This window comes from Rhinoderma darwinii, chromosome 2 (genome assembly GCF_050947455.1).
Source record: "Rhinoderma darwinii isolate aRhiDar2 chromosome 2, aRhiDar2.hap1, whole genome shotgun sequence".
Taxonomy (NCBI): domain Eukaryota; kingdom Metazoa; phylum Chordata; class Amphibia; order Anura; family Rhinodermatidae; genus Rhinoderma; species Rhinoderma darwinii.
The window spans coordinates 121,064,214-121,082,957 of record NC_134688.1 but is presented as its reverse complement, the minus strand read 5'-3'; the positions used below and the strand labels follow the sequence as shown (position 1 = coordinate 121,082,957).

The window sequence follows — 18,744 nt, the reverse complement described above, 5'->3', positions numbered from 1 at the left end:
ATGCAATACGGACTGTATTTAGACACCCCTCCGTGTAAACTGCTGGAATACGGATACCTACTGATACGTATTTCGGGATAGATGAAAATACTGTGTATGGGGCCTTACTCCTTTTACAAAGAAAAAACTATTTATTAGAAAGAAAATGTTTTCCATATTCTGAGAGCCATAGGTTTTTGTTTTTTTTTGTTTGTTTTTCTGCTGATTGAGTGGTGTGAGGGCTTATGTTTTGCAACACGAGCTGTGGTTTTTCTTGTTACCAGTTTTTGGTACATATGACATTTGGAATTTTGTATTCTTTTTATAGTGTTCACAGTGCGCGTTAAATAATGCTATATTGTATTGTACAGGGTGGGCCATTTATATGGATACACCTAAATAAAATGGGAATGGTTGGTGATATTAACTTCCTGTTTGTGGCACATTAGTATATGGGAAGGGGGAAACTTTTCAAGCTGGGTGTTGACCATGGCGGTCATTTTGAAGTCTGCTATTTTGTATCCAACTTTAGTTTTTTTCAATGGGAAGAGGGTCATGTGACACATCAAACTTATCGAGAATTTCACAAGAAAAACAATGGTGTGCTTGGTTTTAACGTTACTTTATTCTTTCATGAGTTATTTACAAGTTATGGGTGTCCGGTCCGAGCATTCCTAGATGAACAGTTTCCTGGAAAGTGGATTGGTCATCGTGGGACAGTTGAATGACCCCCTAGCTCTCCCGATCTGACCCCCTTAGACTTTTATCTTTGGGGTCATCTGAAGGCAATTGTCTATGCTGTGAAGATACGAGATGTGCAGCAACTGAAACTACGGATACTGTAAGCCTGTGCTAGCATTTCTTCTGCGGTCTTGCTATCAGTGTGTGAAGCGTGGGAGAAGAGGGTTGCATTGACAATCCAACACAATGGGCAGCACTTTGAATACATTTTATAAGTGGTCAGAAACTTGTAAATAACTCATGAAAGAATAAAGTAACGTTAGAACCAAGCACACCATTGTTTTTCTTGTGAAATTCTCGATAAGTTTGTGTCACATGACCCTTTTCCATTGAAAAAACTAAAGTTGGATACAAAATGGCCGACTTAAAAATGGCCGCCATGGTCAACACCCAGCTTGAAAAGTTTCCCCCCCTCCCATATACTAATGTGCCACAAACAGGAAGCTAATATCACCAACAATTCCCATTTTATTTAGGTGTATCCATATAAATGGCCCACCCTGTATATTGAAAATGGGAAAAGGTTCACTTATGTTTATTTTTTTTTAGTAGTGGGGAAAAAAATGAAACTTTTATTTTTTTATTTTTTATTTTTTTTACACATTATATTAGTCCTCCTGGAGGACTCGAACCAGCAATCGTTAGATCCCGTATTGCAGTATATTTGTCATTTTTTACAGGCTTCTGTTAAGCCCTGCCAGAGGCAGAGAGGAGGCAAACCTGGGAGCATTCTTTTGGCGCATGGGCTGCCATGACTAACATCGGCACCCCGCGATCGTGTCGCGGGGGGACGGTGGGCAGCCCCCTCTTTCTAACAGCTTAGATGCTGTGGTTGCTATTGACAGCGGCGTCTAAGGGATTTAACGACCAGGGATAGAGCGATTTGCTGTTCTTGGCCATTAGTCCAGGGTATTACGTGGTGGTGCGCGAAGCAGTTCCTTTGGGAACCAGTAATAAAACAAGAAAGTGATCTTGTACATATTGGGTAAAGTTACTTTGTGTGTTTTTGCATGTTGAGACATTCTAGCGGAGACAGATCTTTATTTTGAATGGAGCGTGATAAAGTGTTTCCCTTTGCTTCGGCTAGTATAGCCATGTAGATTGAGTCATTGTGTATTGTTTCCTGTCAGATAAAGAGTTTTTTTTGTTTAATCTTTTCTTGTGGTTCCTGTTGAGTGATATGAGAAGTTAAAGGAGTTGTTCAGTTTCAACAAATGTTTTTTTGGTATTATACTCTGTATTATAGGTGTTTTCCCAACTTAGACATTTATGGCATGCATGGCCCCCTCTTCACTAGTCCCCCGCCTGAAATTCGTAGCCAGCATCCGCCTCACCAGATGAAATGGGGGTCCCCGTTCTAGATGGTTCTCTATAGGTGTGTGTTTCAGAGCTGGAACCCACGTCTATCAGACATTTATGGCTTATCCACATGACATGCCATAAATGTCTAAGTTGGTAATACCCCCCTTAATTCCTCAGGGCTTTCAAAATCTCTTCTTGCTGTTACTAAGTAGGAACATTCAGGCCTCATGCACACAACCGTAGTTTTTAATCTGCAATTACGCATAATCTGCGGACCCATTTATTCTTATAGGCCACTGTTAAAGGGGGTGGGGTAATAGCGGGATTCACTGGTTAGTGACACCCACTATTACTACCGCCTTTATAAACGGGGTCACTAGGGTTATGCCTAGTTCCCCTACCTTTTCCTTATACGAACGTCGATCTAATTGCTTTAGCGGCTACTCAAGGGAATAAGACTATAGTAAATAAAGGTAATATTTATTAACATACAGTAATCACACTCATATAAATACTGTAACTAATCACAGTACAGTATAAACACGGTATCACAATTCTAATTATACCGCCACCCACTTACCTAAACATACATATGAATACAGTTATGATACAATACACGTAAGTTACTTGTGATTCTCACACGCTCACTATCTCTATCCCACTTCCTCCTAATATAACTTTCCCTATACACTAAGGGTTAATACGTGATAAGGAGGAACAAGGGGAATGGGTTTCTGTGTACCTGGGGATGTGCAGGTCAAGGGTCACTGCAGGGTACTTAGGGCAGCAAGGGTGAACTTAGGGAACACAGGGTTACTCAGAGAATCAAGGGTTAACTCTGGGACAGTAGGGACAGTACTCAGGGAGAGCAAGGGTTAACTTACTCAGGGGGAGTAGGGACAGTACTCAGGGAGAGCAAGGGTTAACTCTGGGACAGTACTCAGGGAAGCAAGGGTTAACTTGGAGTAGGGACAGTCAAGGGGTTAACTCAGGGAAGCAAGGGTTACAGCAGGAGGAGACAGGGAGAGACAGGGTTAAGTGTAGCTATTGCTACACTTGATACTTAGGTGACTTTGGTGAGGCAGTAGCCCTGGTCTTTGGAGGAGAGAGAGGTGTTTGTGGTGGTGTGGGAGGCAGGCAGCTCTCAGCTGATCGTCTTCTGCTAGCTCCGGCTCCTGAGCGTACCGACGCAGGGCTATTTAACCCTGTCGGTACGCTCGCAGTGGGGGATGTGGTGCTTGCCCTCGGCTAGCATGCGTCGGCATGGTGATAATGTATCACCAGCCGACTCATGAGCGCCCGCACGAGAATGTCCGTGCGCGCGGGAGACTTGAAATGGAGACAGGGGATAACTATCTCCTGTCTCCATGGTTACCAAACAAAGCAGGGCAATGCTAATTGTCCTGCTTTGCTTCCAACCGCATTCATGACCAGGGCTGTTGTAGTTACAGCCCTGGCTCATGATACATTATATGTATTATATATGTATGTATGTATGTATGTGTATTTCCCTTTACAGCCACTTGACACCTTTCAGTATATTTATGGATGTGTGTCCGGGCCGTAGAAATGATCTGCAAAATATAGAACATGTCCAATTCCTGTCTGCAATTGCAGTACAGACTTGCAGATAGTCTATATGTGCATTCAAAATTGCGAATGGCTAGGGATGTGCATCCGTGGCCGTCCGTAATTGTGGAAGCGTTACTATGCAATGATGGGATTCCCCAAGAAAATGGCGTCTGAGCGATCAGGTAACCTTTTCAAGATGTTGGTGACCTCATTTGTTGCCACCACTTTTTTTTTTCAGATCCGTAAATACGGATGCATTGAGGAAAGCGTGCCACATATGCAGATGACTACGGATCCATATTTGCAGACCGTAATAAAACGGTTGTGTTCATGAGGCCTTATTGTAGAATTCCAGTGAATAAAATTCTGATCATGGTCATGTGATTATCACACAGGTGCTGGGAGCATTAGAAGACATATATGATACTGTGTGGCCGTCACATGACCATGTCTATGGCAAGACTTTTATCCACTGAAAGTACTTGCTGGTTTTTTATGTGTTTTTCATCGTGCGGCCTAAAGACGTCTAGAGAGTAAATGCACCCAAAGGCTCCATTGACGTAACCGGGTCCAAAAGAGTGTCCATTTGGCTTCTGTCAGGCTGGTATAAATCGGTATACTTTTTTTTTCTTTTAAAGGTATAGAATAGTGTAGTTCACTACGTTACTCTAGTATGCAAAAAAGGTATATTGTGCGGTGTACGGTTTTTCCAACATGGATGCTATGGATGACGTATTCCACTAGTTGGCATACGTCACAGGCATATGTTTAATGTATACATTATGGGATTTTTAACCCGTTAGTGACCGGCCCATAGTGTTTCTACGTCTGTCAGTAACGGGTCTTATTCCGATGCAATAGACTTTTTTACGTTGCTGCATCGGAAAGTAAGCAGAGCAGGGAGCTGTCAAATCTGCTTGGCCGGGTGAGATCGATATTGGTATCGATTTCACCCGTTTAACCCCTTAGATGCGATGCTCAATAGCGTGCATCGCATCTGAGTGGTTTTGGAGAGAGGGAGGGAGCTCCCTCTCATCCCACTGACACCCGGCGATAAGATCGCCGAGTGTCTGTGTCTCCGATGGCAGCCGGGGGCCTAATAAAGGCCCCCAGGTCTGCCTGTAATGAATGCCTGCTAGATCATGCCTCTGGCATGACCTAGCAGATGCCTGTCCGTTTTACACGGACAGGCAGTAATGCACAGCAATACAGAAGATAGGAAGCCATTGTTAGGCATCCTGTTGCCATAGTAGCAGTCGCCAGCCTTGCCATCACATGGCAAGGCTGCCGATTGCATACAAACCACTTTGATGCAGCGATTGCGTTGAATCACTGCATTGAAGGGGTTAATGGCAGGAATCTGAGCTGGCTCCGGTTCCTGCCGATAGATCGAGGTGTCCGCTGTAACATACAGCAGACACCCACTGCTGATGACGCCGGCTCAGCTTCTGAGCCGGAATTTGAGCCGGCGCCATCTTGCCGATGGTTCCGGAAGCCTCCTGGGCCCCGCCAACGACGGGGCATAGGAGGATTCCGTTACTGGCGGACCGGGAGGTAAGTATTAGCCCTCCGATCGCCTTTGCAGCCACCGGCACCCCAGCGATCACGTTGCTGGGGCGCCGGTGGCTATAAACTCCTCACATGCTGCGATCTCTTGAACGCAGCATGTGAGGGGTTAATCGGTCGGATCGGAGGCTAGCTCCGGTCCTGGCCGATACCTCAGGGTGCCAGCTGTAACATACAGCTGTCACCCGGCGGTGATGTCGCTGGCTCAGCTCCTGAGCCAGCTCCATCTCCTTCACGTACAGTTACGTGGAGATGCGGGAAAAGGCCATCTCCCATGACGTAACTGTACGTGAAATGGCGCGAAGGCGTTAAAAGATACGTCATGATCCTAGTTCATGACGCATCCATTTAATGTATTCAATTATAGTCTATGGTGATATATGGCACTGTTAGAGCATCCATCACAGCTTGCATTTAACGTATACCGAGAGCTTTTACCTGGCATATATGTGAAATGTAGTGTAATACACGTGATGTGAATGGGACTTTAAAGGGGTATTTGAGTTTTAGCAGACGAAGCCTATTCATTGTATAATTAAGTTAGGTCCAGTTCACACAGTTTTATTGGCGCTGATTTTGAAACGGAGACGGTGTCAGTATCCACAGCAAAAAACTTTCGAAATCGCCTCCCATTGATTTCAATGGGAGGCATTTTTTTTTTAGCTGCTCGCAGGAAAAAAAAAGCGTCATGTCGGGGTTCCGCCTCTGACCTCCCAGTTAAATCAATGGGAGGCAGAAAAAGCGTTTTTCGTTGCGTTTTCTTTGGCCTTAATGGCCACGGGCGAAACACTTGGCAAAAAAGTGCAAGCAGTGCCTGCAAAATCCTCCATGTGAACAGGGCCTTATGCAGTTTTCAACTCTATTTTGTGCATCAATTCCTCATTATTTCCCAAATTGTTTTGTATGAAGTCCTTCAATATTTACTTCTACAAGTTGAGAAGCCGTCCTAGTTGTGTGGTTCTCACACAGGTGCACGGCTCGTTACAGTCCAGTTATCGGAGCCATGAATCTGTATGAGCGGCTCCCATTCTAGCGGACTCGAGCGATCTATGTATTATATGGATCATCTGAATAGCGGCCATGTAATGCTACATTTGCCTGGCTGGCCACATCTTCCCCCGGCAAATTTAGCTGATTGCCAGACCTGTGGTGATTGATCGTCACTGTGGCTCCTTTGTGATTGGGGTTGACTCTACTGAGGGGCTAAAACCCCAAGTCAATCGATAGAACAAAGTGGTAGTGGCTGTAGGAAAGTAACATGCCCCTTCGGCTCATTCCAGTTTGGCTCTTTTCCTTTCACTACATTCACACAACAATGGGTAAAAAATGACCATTCTAAAGTGATCAACTGTCAGTTTTTTCATGGCCATTTTGCATCAGTGTGTCTCTAAATTTTCATCCATTTCCAGTCCGTCTGTCGGTTTTTAATGGCCGTTAGCAAAAATAAAAATAAAGGCTGGATTTCATTTGTCATTGTGTTTTTGTTTGGTTTTTTTTTTGTGTCCCAACCCCCTGAAAACACCACAGTGCCCTTGTAGATAGTACCAGTGACCACTATAGAGCACAGCATTTAGACAGCTTATTAACCCTAGGTATTTCACAGGAATTTAAAGCAAAGTAGAGGTGAAATTTACAAATTTCTTTTCTTTGTCAGAAATCCTTTTTATTACATTTTCTTCTGTAAAATAAGATTTTACCAGAGAAACGCAACTCACTGCTTATTGCCCAGATTGTGCAGCTTTTAGAAATATCCCACATGTGGCTCTAGTGTGGTAAAGAACTGAATCACAGGTCTCAGCAGGAAAGGAGCACCTAGTGGATTTTGAGGCCTCCTTTTTATTAGGCACCATGTCCGGTTTGAAGATCTTGTGGTGCCAAAACAGTGGAAACCCCCCTCCAAAATTGACCCTATTTGGCAAACTACACCCCTCAAGGAACTTATCGAGCGGTATAGTGGGCATTTAGACCCCACAGGTTTTTTTTTGGCTGCATTTCGGCTGTGCAATTGAAAATCAAATTTTTCCCATAAAAGGTACAAATTTTTAATCTTGACAAGGAATAAAGGAGAAACATTTGAAAATAAATTTCTCCCGATTATGTCAATACCGCATATGTGGTCATAAACTGCTGGTTGTACAAACGGCAGGGCTCAGAAAGGCAGAAGTGCTATTTGTCATGTAGAGCTGGGTTGGTTTCTGGGAGCCATGTCGCATTTGCAGAGCTTTTGAGGTACCAGTGCAGGGGAAACCCCTTAAGTGACCCCATTTTGGAGACTAGACCCCTTGAGGAATTCATTGTAGATTTCATGGGGTGCATGCGACATTTTGATCAGTTTTTATTCTAGTTTCTTTAAGAGGCGTGGTGACTAAAAAACCGCAATTCTGGTTATTTTTTATTTATTTTTTTTATTCTATTTTTTTTTTTTTTCAGCGTTCACTGCGTGCTATAAATGACATTCACTTTATTGGGGGGGCGATAGAATTACGGCGATACCATGTTTTTATATATTTATTTTTTATAGCTTATGTCGTTTGCACAATAAAATACTTTTTATAAAAAATAATTTACTTATTGTGTTGCCATATTCTAAGAGCCATAACTTTTTTTTTTTCCATCAAGAAAGCCGAGTGTGGACTTGTTTTTTTGCGTAACAAACTGTAGTTTCGATCAGTACCATTTTTAGTTACATGCGACTTTTTGCTCTCTTTATATTCCATTTTTTTGGGAGGTGAAGTGACCAAAAAATTGTGATTCTGCTGTGGTTTATTATTTTCCTTTTACGGCGTTCACCGCGCGGGGTAAATAACGAAATACTTTTGTAGTTCAGGCGTTATGGATGCGGCGGTACTGATTATGTATAGTTTGTTAATTTTTTAATAATAAAGGACTGATTATTACTTAAACTTTTTATTTTTTATTTTTTTTATGTTTACACAACTTTTTCTTAACTTTTTTTTTTTTACTTTATTACTTTGTCCCACTAGGGAACTTGAGGGCAGGAGGCCCTGATCGCTATTCTAATACACTGCACTACATGCGTAGTGCAGTGTATTAGAGCTGTCAACTACTCGCTGACAGCAAGCATAGTGGGTCCTGACTGTCAGGAGCCACTAGGCTTCCGTAGATGGCATAGCCAGAGACCATTGTTAGACCTCCGATTGCCATAGCAACCATCGCTGCCCGTTATGATGTAGCGGGCCGTCGATGATGTCGCTATTGAACACTGCTTCTAAGGGGTTAATCAGCGGGGACACCGCAATCGGTCCACGCTGAAGGAGCTGCGGCAACTGCTGTACGAGGCTCCTGTATGTGTCGGGAGGACGGTCGACATGACCGTTTCTCTTGGGGCGTACAATTCAGTCATGGAGCTCGAATGATTTACCATGATGGAATAGTACGCCCAGGAGCGGGAAGGGTTTGAAGTATCAGTGTACTGTGAAACAAACAAAAATTCTCTGTGGAGAGGAATTGAGAAAAACTGATTCCACCATATTTAATCACGCTTCGTTTTTACGTCTTTCACCGTGTGGTAAAAATGACAACTGTGCTCTGCTGGTTAATACTATTATGGTAATACCAAATTTATATAGTTTGTTTTGTTTTTTTTTTTTACTACTTTTACAAAAAACAAAATGTGTCGCTATATTCTGAAAGCCATAACTTTTTTTTTTTTTTCTCATGTCGCTTGCGCGGTGTTAGGGCTTAGTTTACGGGACGAGCTGTAGTTTTTATTGGTACATACGTTTTCATCACTTTTTATTCCATTTTTTTTATAGTGCTAAGGTGACCAAAAAACAGAATCTGGAGTTTTAAATGTATTTTTTTACGCCGTTTACAGTTTCTAGGGTATGTTCACACGGCCAAGTTTCAGACGTATACGAGGCGTATTATGCCTCGTTTTACGTCTGAAAATACGGCTCCAATACGTCGGCAAACATCTGCCCATTCATTTGAATGGGTTTGCCGACGTACTGTGCAGACGACCTGTTATTTACGCGTCGTCGTTTGACAGCTGTCAAACTACGACGCGTAAAAATACAGCCTCGTCAAAAGAAGTGCAGGACACTTCTTTGGACGTTTTTGGAGCTGTTTTCTCATAGACTCCAATGAAAACAGCTCCAAAAACTGACGTAAAAAACGGCGCGAAAAACGCCGCAAAAAATGCGAGTTGGTCAAAAAACATCTGAAAAGCAGGGTCTGTTTTCCCTTGAAAACAGCTCTGGATTTTCAGACGTTTTTGGTCACTACGTGTGCACATACCCTTAGATGCCATGGTCGCTATTGAATGCAGCATCTAAGTGGTTAAACGGCCAGGATCTGAGTGATCTCTGTTCCTGGCCGTTAGGGTGGATTTACATGAACGCGATATACGTCCATGCAACGCGCGTGATTTTCCTCGCACAAACCTATACTAGTCTATGGGGTCGTGCAGACAGTCCGTGATTTTTACGCAGCGTGAGTCCGCTGCGTAAAACTCACGACAGGTCCTATATTTCTGCCTTTTTCGTGTGTCACGCACCCATTGAAGTCAATGGGTGCGTGAAAATCACGCGCACCACACGGAAGCACTTCCGTGGGGCGCGCCTTATTCGTGCAACAGCAGTCAAAAGGATGATTGTAAACAGAAAAGCACCACGTGCTTTTCTGTTTTCAAACATCCAAACGGAGTGTCATAATGATGGCGGCTGCATGAAAATCACGCAGCCGCACATCCTATCTGTTGATACACGGAGCTGTAAAGTTCCTTTTGCGCACGCAAAACGCAGCGGTTTTTGCGTGCGCAAAGCGCACACGCTCGTGTAAATCCGCCCTTAGTGTGAGGTGTCAGCTGTAATACACATCTGACGCCTGCAGCATATGGAGCTGGCTCAACGTGTGGGCACGCTCCATACTTTAACCCCTTGATGCACCAGGACGTTTCCGGTACGTCATGGTGTGGAGGTTGAAGGGGGGTGTATTAAATAAGGTGTTGTCCCTATAAAAGAAGCCAACAGTGATCAACATAGTGCCCTGAGTCTAGATTTTGACCCACCCACCCCATCAGCTGTCATCTCTGAGGGAAGCCACACATTTCCCCTGGAGCGGCTGACGCAGGGGAACTGTAGCATTACATGTAGGTTTTCGGATGCGTTTTTGATCATATGCCCATGGCAAAAGTCCCGGGCAGAATGCATTCGATGCCCCACTTGTCTGAGTAGTTTGAAAATGTCTTCAAAATCGCGCCAAAGCATTTTTATGGACAGCAATTTATTACAGCCATGTTTTTTGTCGCAAGAAGTCCTTGATTTTGTTGTGGAAGAATAAACTTACAGAATCCTTCTTTGACACGTGGGGAAGTTTTAAGTTCTCCTTTCGTAACGAGGTCTGTCAATTCCATCTTAAATAGGAAAGCAAACTTATCCAACAATAACTTGAACGGCATAGCTTGCTTTTGTAAAATGGATTTAATTCCTTTTAAAAACCATACCAAAATGTGATAATGTTTTTCGGCTGCATTTTTCAATGCGGTTCTAACCGCTCCTCAACTGCAAAGGTTGGATGGACTATTAGGATCCATTCACACATTGCGGTTAAGATGTGGTTAGAACCGCATCAGAAAAACGCATCCGAAAACAGCATTTGTCTTTACAGCCATGTGGTGCGTTTTTCAGTGCAGTTTTTAACATGACATCGATTTAAGGCTATGTTCACACAGAGTTTTTTTGACGCGGAAACCGCGCCAAAAAAACCATCAAAAACGGACCGAAAATGCCTCCCATTGATTTCAATGGGAGGCGGAGGCGTCTTTTTCCAGCGAGTGGTAAAACCGGCTCGCGGGAAAAAGAAGCGACATGCCCTATCTTCGGACGTTTACGCCACTGATCTCCCATTGACTTGGGAGGCAGAGAAAGCGTATTTTGCAGCGTTTTATGCCCGCGGCGCTCAATGGCCGCGGGCCGAAAAATTCTGTGAAAATCTGCCTCAAACTCAAGAAATTCCGCCTGCAAAACTCTGTGAACATGGCCTAAAGGCACCATATCGTGGTCAATGTGCTCAATAAAACAAACGATACCTCTTCGATAACAATCAGACCATTTTGTATTAGTAATGCAGAAATCCAGGTTATTTGCATCCCAAGGTGCTTCCGATTTTACAATGAGGCTCACAGAAGTTTATTCACGTGGATTCCGTGGAAAAGATTATGGCTTGTTTCCACGTATGTGTATGACTAGTATTCAATGCAGTGCATCCAACGGAGATCACGATTTAGCAGACAGTTTTTTGTTTTTTTTTGTTTTTTTTTTAACCCATTTACGTATTTAATCTACATTCTCTTTTTTTATCTTTTTAGTTAGTTTATTTTACTCCCAGTCTTTACGCTTACCGAGCTTTCAGCTTGACATTTTATAATAAAAATATCCGCCTCATCGCCCAGTCATCCAAGCTTGAAGAGCGTTGTCTGAGGCTTCTCAAAAGGCTTTCTCTTTTCTTTTGTCTCCCGCTCTTCACAGTGCACCTTCAGTAACCTTCACAAACCATATTTATTTTTCCCTGTATTCATGTGTACTGAAATGACAAGTGGGTGTTTGGTTTATTAGATATTATATTATGTCTGGTGTATTTCTTATGAGGCTTTTGTGGTTATTTTTTGCTTTTAAGTAAATTTTTATTGATATATCATGAATAACATTCTTGACGATGTAAATAAAAAAAATAAAAAAAGCCTCAAACACAGAATCTAATTCTGAATAAACATAATGGAATTTGAAGGAGTTTTCCACTACCGTACAGCTGATGACCAATCCACCGGATAGGTCATCAGTTTATGATCAGTGGGAGTTCGACATCCGGACCCCGCGCCAATCAGCTGCTCCAGCTGCCTGCGTGTATTGGACGTCCATGCCGGAAGCAGATGGCTCCGGTCATGGAATAGGAGCAGAGCTGCAGTTCTGCACCACAGCTGCTATACAACGTACGGAGCCAACTGCTACCGGCTCCAACTACTGCATGCCGTTCAATGACATCTGGTGTCCGCCTGCAGCTAAACGGTGCGGGTGTCTAACACGCACAGATCATATACTGACTTATCCGGTAGTCAAAAATCGCTAAAATTTCATTTACCGATCACTTTTAAAATTGCTGTATCACAGTTTTTTTGACACTTCAACCCCCCAAAAAGATTTAATAAAAAGTGATGAAAATGCCAATCATTCCCCAAATTGGTATTAATAAACGACCTCTTTCCAAGTACAAAAAGACGCCGTACACAGAAATATAATAAAGTTACGGGAGTCACAATGTGGCGATGCAAAAATGTAATGTCAAATTTAGTTTTTCAAACTTTTACTTGTGTTTTAGTACCTTTAAAAAAAAAAATAGATAAATTTGGTATCGCCATCATCGTACTGACCCGCAGAATAAAGGTAATGTCACTTTCATTTTACATTGAACACTGTAAAAACAAAACCCATAAGAATATGGAGGAACTGCTGTTTTTTTCCAATTCCACCCTACTCTGATTTTTTTCCCAGCTTCCCAGTACATCACACATTAATAGTAATTCGTACAGTTAGAAAGTACAACTTGTCCCGTAAAAATTAAGGCCTCCTATATGGCTGTCGACGAAAAAGTAAGTTACGACCTTTTGAAGGTGGGGAGGAAATAACAAAAGCATAAAAACAATGGGGAGACACCTGACTGGCTCCGAGCCCGCGACCAACACAATTTCTGGCTGCAGCAGTCAATATAAATCTATAACTACTTTGCATTGGTAAATCTACCCGAATAACAAGTTCTCAAAAAAGTGCTTAGAGATTAAACGGTAAATAAAAAGTTTCTTCAAGTCATTCTTATTTTAAATAAAATCTTACGTGTTTCTGCTGGAAATCTTAACATCACTAATCATTTTCTACTTTGACACAGCAGGAAATTGCTGGTAGAAAGATACAGGAGGGCAGCCCAAGTTGTGTATGCGGTGTTCCTGACAACAATTGTGTGTTTTTTTTTTTTGTGTATAAACCTTAGCCAATACTATTTCACTTTGACTGGGCCCATACGACCTGTTGTTTCTTGACACTCCCTGGTTTAATGACATCCGTAGTTAGATTGTTCCACCCTATGTGTCATGTACTATTTTTTTAATTCTGCACCTTTTGCTCTGCATATAATCTGATTATTGCCATTTAATTCAGTACTTTATTCACTAAGAATAGTAGCGTGCATATGTTTACTTATTCATTGCCGAGGTGCAATGTTCATAAATAAATCAATCTTCTACACTTTGCACAGACTGAATAAAATATTTTTATATACGTTTTTCCAGCAATCTTTCAAGATCTGTTTACGGTCGCAAAGACATTCCAGTACTACTTTTTTACTTTTGTTACTCACTTTAAAATCATTTTTATTGTAGATTGAAATAAAGCAGAGCAACTTCATAATTATCTAGCTTTGTCTTTAACTAATATTGATTCACCACACAACAGAGCTGCAATCAGATTTTTGCTGGTTGCCACTTGAATCAGTCAGCAATCTTGTCGACAGATCACACCCGAAGAGCTTGGATGAGTGTAATGCAATGCAATCTACTACACTGCTTGCTGGATATGCAAAAACATCTGATCTGTTCTGTACAGATACTGAACTGGCAGGTTGGGCTGGGAGATGTGAGCTCTGAAAACAACATAATTTTGAATACAGATATTCATTATATCGTCCTATAATACAAAATATAACTCCTTTATAAATAAGTAAGGGAATGTTGTTTATCCAATAAAAATGGCTCGAAAGTGAAACGTATAATTGCAAAAATATTATAAAGGTTTGTTGAATTTAAAAGTTACAGTAAACTTCTCATTATGTTAAAAACTCAAAATAAACATAAGGCAGGTGTTATCAATTCTGTAAGCCCTTATTCACACGACTGGGTTTCCTGGCCGGTTGACGGCCGTTCATAAAACGGCCTTCACACGGCCGCAGTAGGAACAATAGACTCCTAATGGGGCTATTCACACGACCGTTTTTTTTTTTTTTTTTTTTCGTTCACCCGGCTCCCATAGAAGTCTATGGGGCCGGGTAATACAGGGCCATCACTGGAATGTGTCCCAAGTGACAGCCGTGTCTACCGTCGCTCGCTCTCCTCCTCACAGCACAGAGTGCATGTGAGGACAAGGAGTTTATGCCATTTGGATGAAGGGCTGCATGCTGGAGGTAAGTTTCTAAAATGTGGGGGTGCCCTTATACAGAGGTACTGTGTGGCAGGGCCAAGGTATACAGCAGGTGGAAGGGGGTGCTGCGCTGGCTCCCTTCCCCTGCTTGTTTTAGAGGCGCCCTGGCCCGGCGAATCAGCATCCGCCTTTCCGCCCGGGCGCTTCAGGCATTGCTACCGCTATAGCAGCCATAGTGGTGGCGACTGCCTATGGCGCCGCTAGCGGCTGCTACTGCTGTACCGACGCAACTATAGCAGAGCAGGGAGGTATCTGCTATGTGCTAGCTAGGGATGTCACGATACCAGAATTTGGACTTCGATACCGATACTTCGTTTAGTATTGCGATTTCGATACTTTGCCAACAGTAATAAAAAAAAAGTTCTTCCGTTTTCTGATGTGAGGCGCGACGTGTGATGAATTTTGAATGCGCCTCACATTAAGAGTAATCCCATCATGTTTCTCAGTCATAATGGGTTAATGTGTGAGGTACATGATGGGGTTAATTACTATTCATGTGAGGAACATGGAGGTTAAATTCATCGCACCACGCGCCTCACATTAATAAGTGAAAGAAAGCAGTGTTTATTTCATTTTTTTACAGCGTACACATCATAAATGATGCAAAAAAAATTGTGCGCGCCATTACTGAATGTGTGAATATTTTATGTATTGAGACTTCTTTTAATGTTTATTGTAAAAAAGGCGTATGTGTATTTTTTTTAAATTTAACAATACTTTGTTTTTACTTTATTTTTAAACTTTAATGTACTGACATATTTCAGATATATGCAAGTGCATTAGCCTGTGGACGGATAGCACACAGGCAGTTGTTAGGACATACGTCCGTATGCCCTAACTGGAAATATGGTAAGACATCCTTGGGGTCCGTCAATAGACCCTGAGCTGTCTGGCCATATATGGTATGGCCCTCGATCGCATCACAGGAATTCCCTGTGACGCGATCCATGGGCATCCCCCCTTCTCATTTTCTCCTGAATGCTGCAGTCTTTGCAGCTTTGGCAGCATTCAGGGGAATAACGGCAGGGATGAGAGGTTTCTCTGATCGCCGCCAGCGGGGCTGCGGCTGTGTAATAGTCATTGCCCCGCTTCTGACAGGAAGCGCTCACGCGGTCAGCATGAGGTGATGCGGCCGGCACTGCACTAATGAGCGGCGGTTCAGGCACTGACGACAGAACATGGGGGTGTTTTGCAGTGCGCCCACCATGTTCTGTCTTCAGTGCCGCAGATCATTAGTGCAGCACTGGTCTCATCACAACATGCTGACCCCGCGCACTTATCAGGACTCAAGAGCGGGGCACTGGCTGTATTACACAGCCGCAAGCCTCGCTCTCATACATTCATGTATTACTATACTGAGCTGTGCGGCTGCGCAGCCAAGTATCGAAATACAGGAAATAATGGTATCGAACCGTTTGGGGATGCGCAGTATCGAAACCGTATCGAAGTTTCGATGCAACGTGCATCCCTAGTGCTAGCCTCACTTTAGCTCCCTGAAGGAGCGGAATCCCCGTGTGTTCGGGGATTCCGCTCCTGGACAGAGCGCTTGATGTCTCTGTCCATATATGGACAGTGACATCATGGGCAACTCCTGAAGCAGAATCCCCGAACACTTTGTTACCGGGGATTCCACACCAGGAGAAGCCAGTAAAAATGGACACAGACCACAGGGGCTTTTCCTGAAGTGGAATCACTAGCCACATGGGGATTCCACTTCAAGAGTTGCCCCTGATGTCACTGTCCAGATATGCCCGGCCCGGAACGGAATCAAAACGGATACAAACCGGCCGGGAAAAACAGCCCAAAACGGCTGATTTTATCGGCTGACACTCGGACCCTGTCGTGTGAATAAGGCCTAAGTACCAAAATAAAGCAATACTTCTAGTAAATATCATAATGAAGATATTAGGCAATAGTAATGTCACATAGTTGTATGGAGCGGCAGGACTGCCACTTCATACAAACGCTTCTTCACCGCAGTAGTGCAGTTGTGGGAGACTCTGGTCCCCTGTTCTAGTGATTAGTGGGGATCCCAGGGGTTGGATACCTACCAATATAAATTTGATCACCTATCCAGTAGATCGGTGATGCATCTTTTTTGCTGAAATACCCCTCTAATGGCCATAGCTTACACTGCAAATTTTTGGCAGATGAAACAACGATGGATAAATTGTTGAGGCAACATTGGCAACTTGCATGATGGACAACTTGTGGTTTTTCCTGGGTTATCACAGTGGGGGGAAAAACACAAACTACATACTTATCCACCATCATTTCTCCTACAAAGTCTGTCTGATGGGATAATAAGGAAAGATTATTGGAAAAGGTCTCTTCAAAATCCCTTGTGTAGATGTCGTCCTGTCTCCTGTAGAACAGAAAAATCTGCTCCGCTCTGCTGCTCCCTGCCACAATATGTTAACATCTGGAAAGATTTTGATTGGTGCTGAACACCCCAAGTCATGAGGACGACTGTTTGGATGCTTTCCTAACCATTTAGTAGTCCCTTACAAATGTCTCTTTACATTGCAGGAGGTGGAAGAAGTTGTACCACTCGGACAGAGACGGGCCTGGTGCTGGTGCATGTGCTTTGGATTGGCCTTTATGCTGGCTGGCATCGTGTTGGGTGGAGCTTACCTTTACAGATATTTTGTTTCACAGGTAATAGTTTTTTGCACGTTTTATGGTAAATGAGATTAGCAGTAGTGCATCATTTCTAAAGCTGATAAACATTAAACTAAAGTAGATTTCAACGGAAAATGCTATGAAATGTGTTATGGGGCAGTCAAAAAAAAAAAGTTGTATTCCCATTTTTGGGAGAATTAGCTGTTCCTTGTGAGCTCTCCCCATCTCTCATGTGCCCATGTTAAACTGTAGTCTCTTCCTCAACTGAGATCAAACATTTCTGCAGTGAAAGCATTCTCAAGGCATGACATTATTTTACACACTATCCTAGAATGATGAACATTGTAATTGTTCTTTAATGCTGCCGATCTGCACTGAGTATAGGGTGCACTGTCGCCAACAACCAGGGAGCTAGCAGTAATGACCACCCCATTGTTTTCACCCATCTTAATCCATACAGCTTTGTCACATTAACCTTACTGTAAGTCAGAGACAGAACATCCCCCAGCGTAGAAAATATTATAAAAAAATAAGCATATCATTCATTAGTTCATAACTTAATATATTTCTGTACTTTATCAGTGGTGTCTGTGTTGTAAAATAACTTAGAATGTGTCCCCTTTCACACAGCACCTTACAGCAGCAGCACATCATCTGAACGAACTTGAAGAGGTATGTGCAGACTTAACTAGCCTGGTCTACAGGTGCCTCTGTGTAGAAGAAATCTTATGATAAGGGCTTGTCCACACGTAACGGAATTTCTGCAGAAAATTTCTGCGGCAATTCTGCAGAAACTAGCCGGATTTCCGCTGCGGAAAAACCACACCATTTCCTGCGTTTTTTACTGCAGAAAATGGTGTGGATTTTGCTGTGTTTTTCTCAATTTCGGGAGATGGCGATATCTCCTAAAAAACGCAGCACAGGTCAATTTCTTGGCGGAAATATTACGCAGCATGTTGATGAGATTTGTTAAATCTCACCCGCTTTGCTGCTACTGTATTCTGCTGCGTATTTTCCGTCCTCCATTCCGGTAGGAAAATACTCAGCAATTCCATTACCAAGCCCTTACTGTCCACTAACTGTATGATCGAGCGAAATACTATTTACTGACTTACTAAACTAACCTGCTTACATGTTTGATTCAAACTTTCAGTGAAAAGACTACAGTCTTGTGCACATGTACATCATACTTCAGGTTCTGGTAAAAATTCAATGCGCATATATCTATCGCCATTGGTTTTATTGCTTTTTCTAAATAAGATCTTAAGAATACAGAGTATCTAGCTGCATGACCAAGAAGAATGCAAATGAACAAGATCAGTGTACAAAGTAGATGATGTAGGAGCATTTTGTGGTGGCCTAAAACCAAACCGAATTGGCTAAACAGACAATTCTGGTATTCTAGAAACAAGTAAAAATGGAAATAGGCCATCTAGGTATAGTTAATGTTCTGCTTCACTTAAAAAAAAAAAAAAAAAAAGTCAAGGCTCGGTTATTTCCAGGCATGAGCTATGGTCTGTTTTGTCACCAGCACAGAGGCTGCCTTTATATCCTTATGGAGTACTGCATCCCAGGGGTTATTAAAAAGATTATGGGTAGTATTGATGAGATGATAGACCCATATTCACAACAAGCCTACTTTAGGACATGTCCACCAAGTATGGTAGATATCAAAACGACTGAATCAAGTTATTCTAACAATTCTTCACCCTGCCGAAGCTGGATTCATGCCTGGTAAATCTACTACCATAAATAT

General features: G+C 42.7%; 1 protein-coding gene across 2 annotated transcripts in view; it reads left to right on the top strand.

Moving 5' to 3' along the window:
- The window catches only part of ITM2B (integral membrane protein 2B), a 57,143-nt gene that overhangs the window by 20,249 nt on the left and 18,150 nt on the right, over nucleotides 1-18,744 (top strand). The window contains exons 2-3 of one of the 2 annotated variants that reach the window (XM_075852246.1): nucleotides 16,896-17,024; nucleotides 17,619-17,660. In XM_075852246.1, coding sequence (XP_075708361.1) covers nucleotides 16,896-17,024; nucleotides 17,619-17,660 — 171 coding nt within the window. The remainder of the gene's footprint in view (nucleotides 1-16,895; nucleotides 17,025-17,618; nucleotides 17,661-18,744) is intronic. The other variant, XM_075852245.1, reaches the window with a different exon arrangement.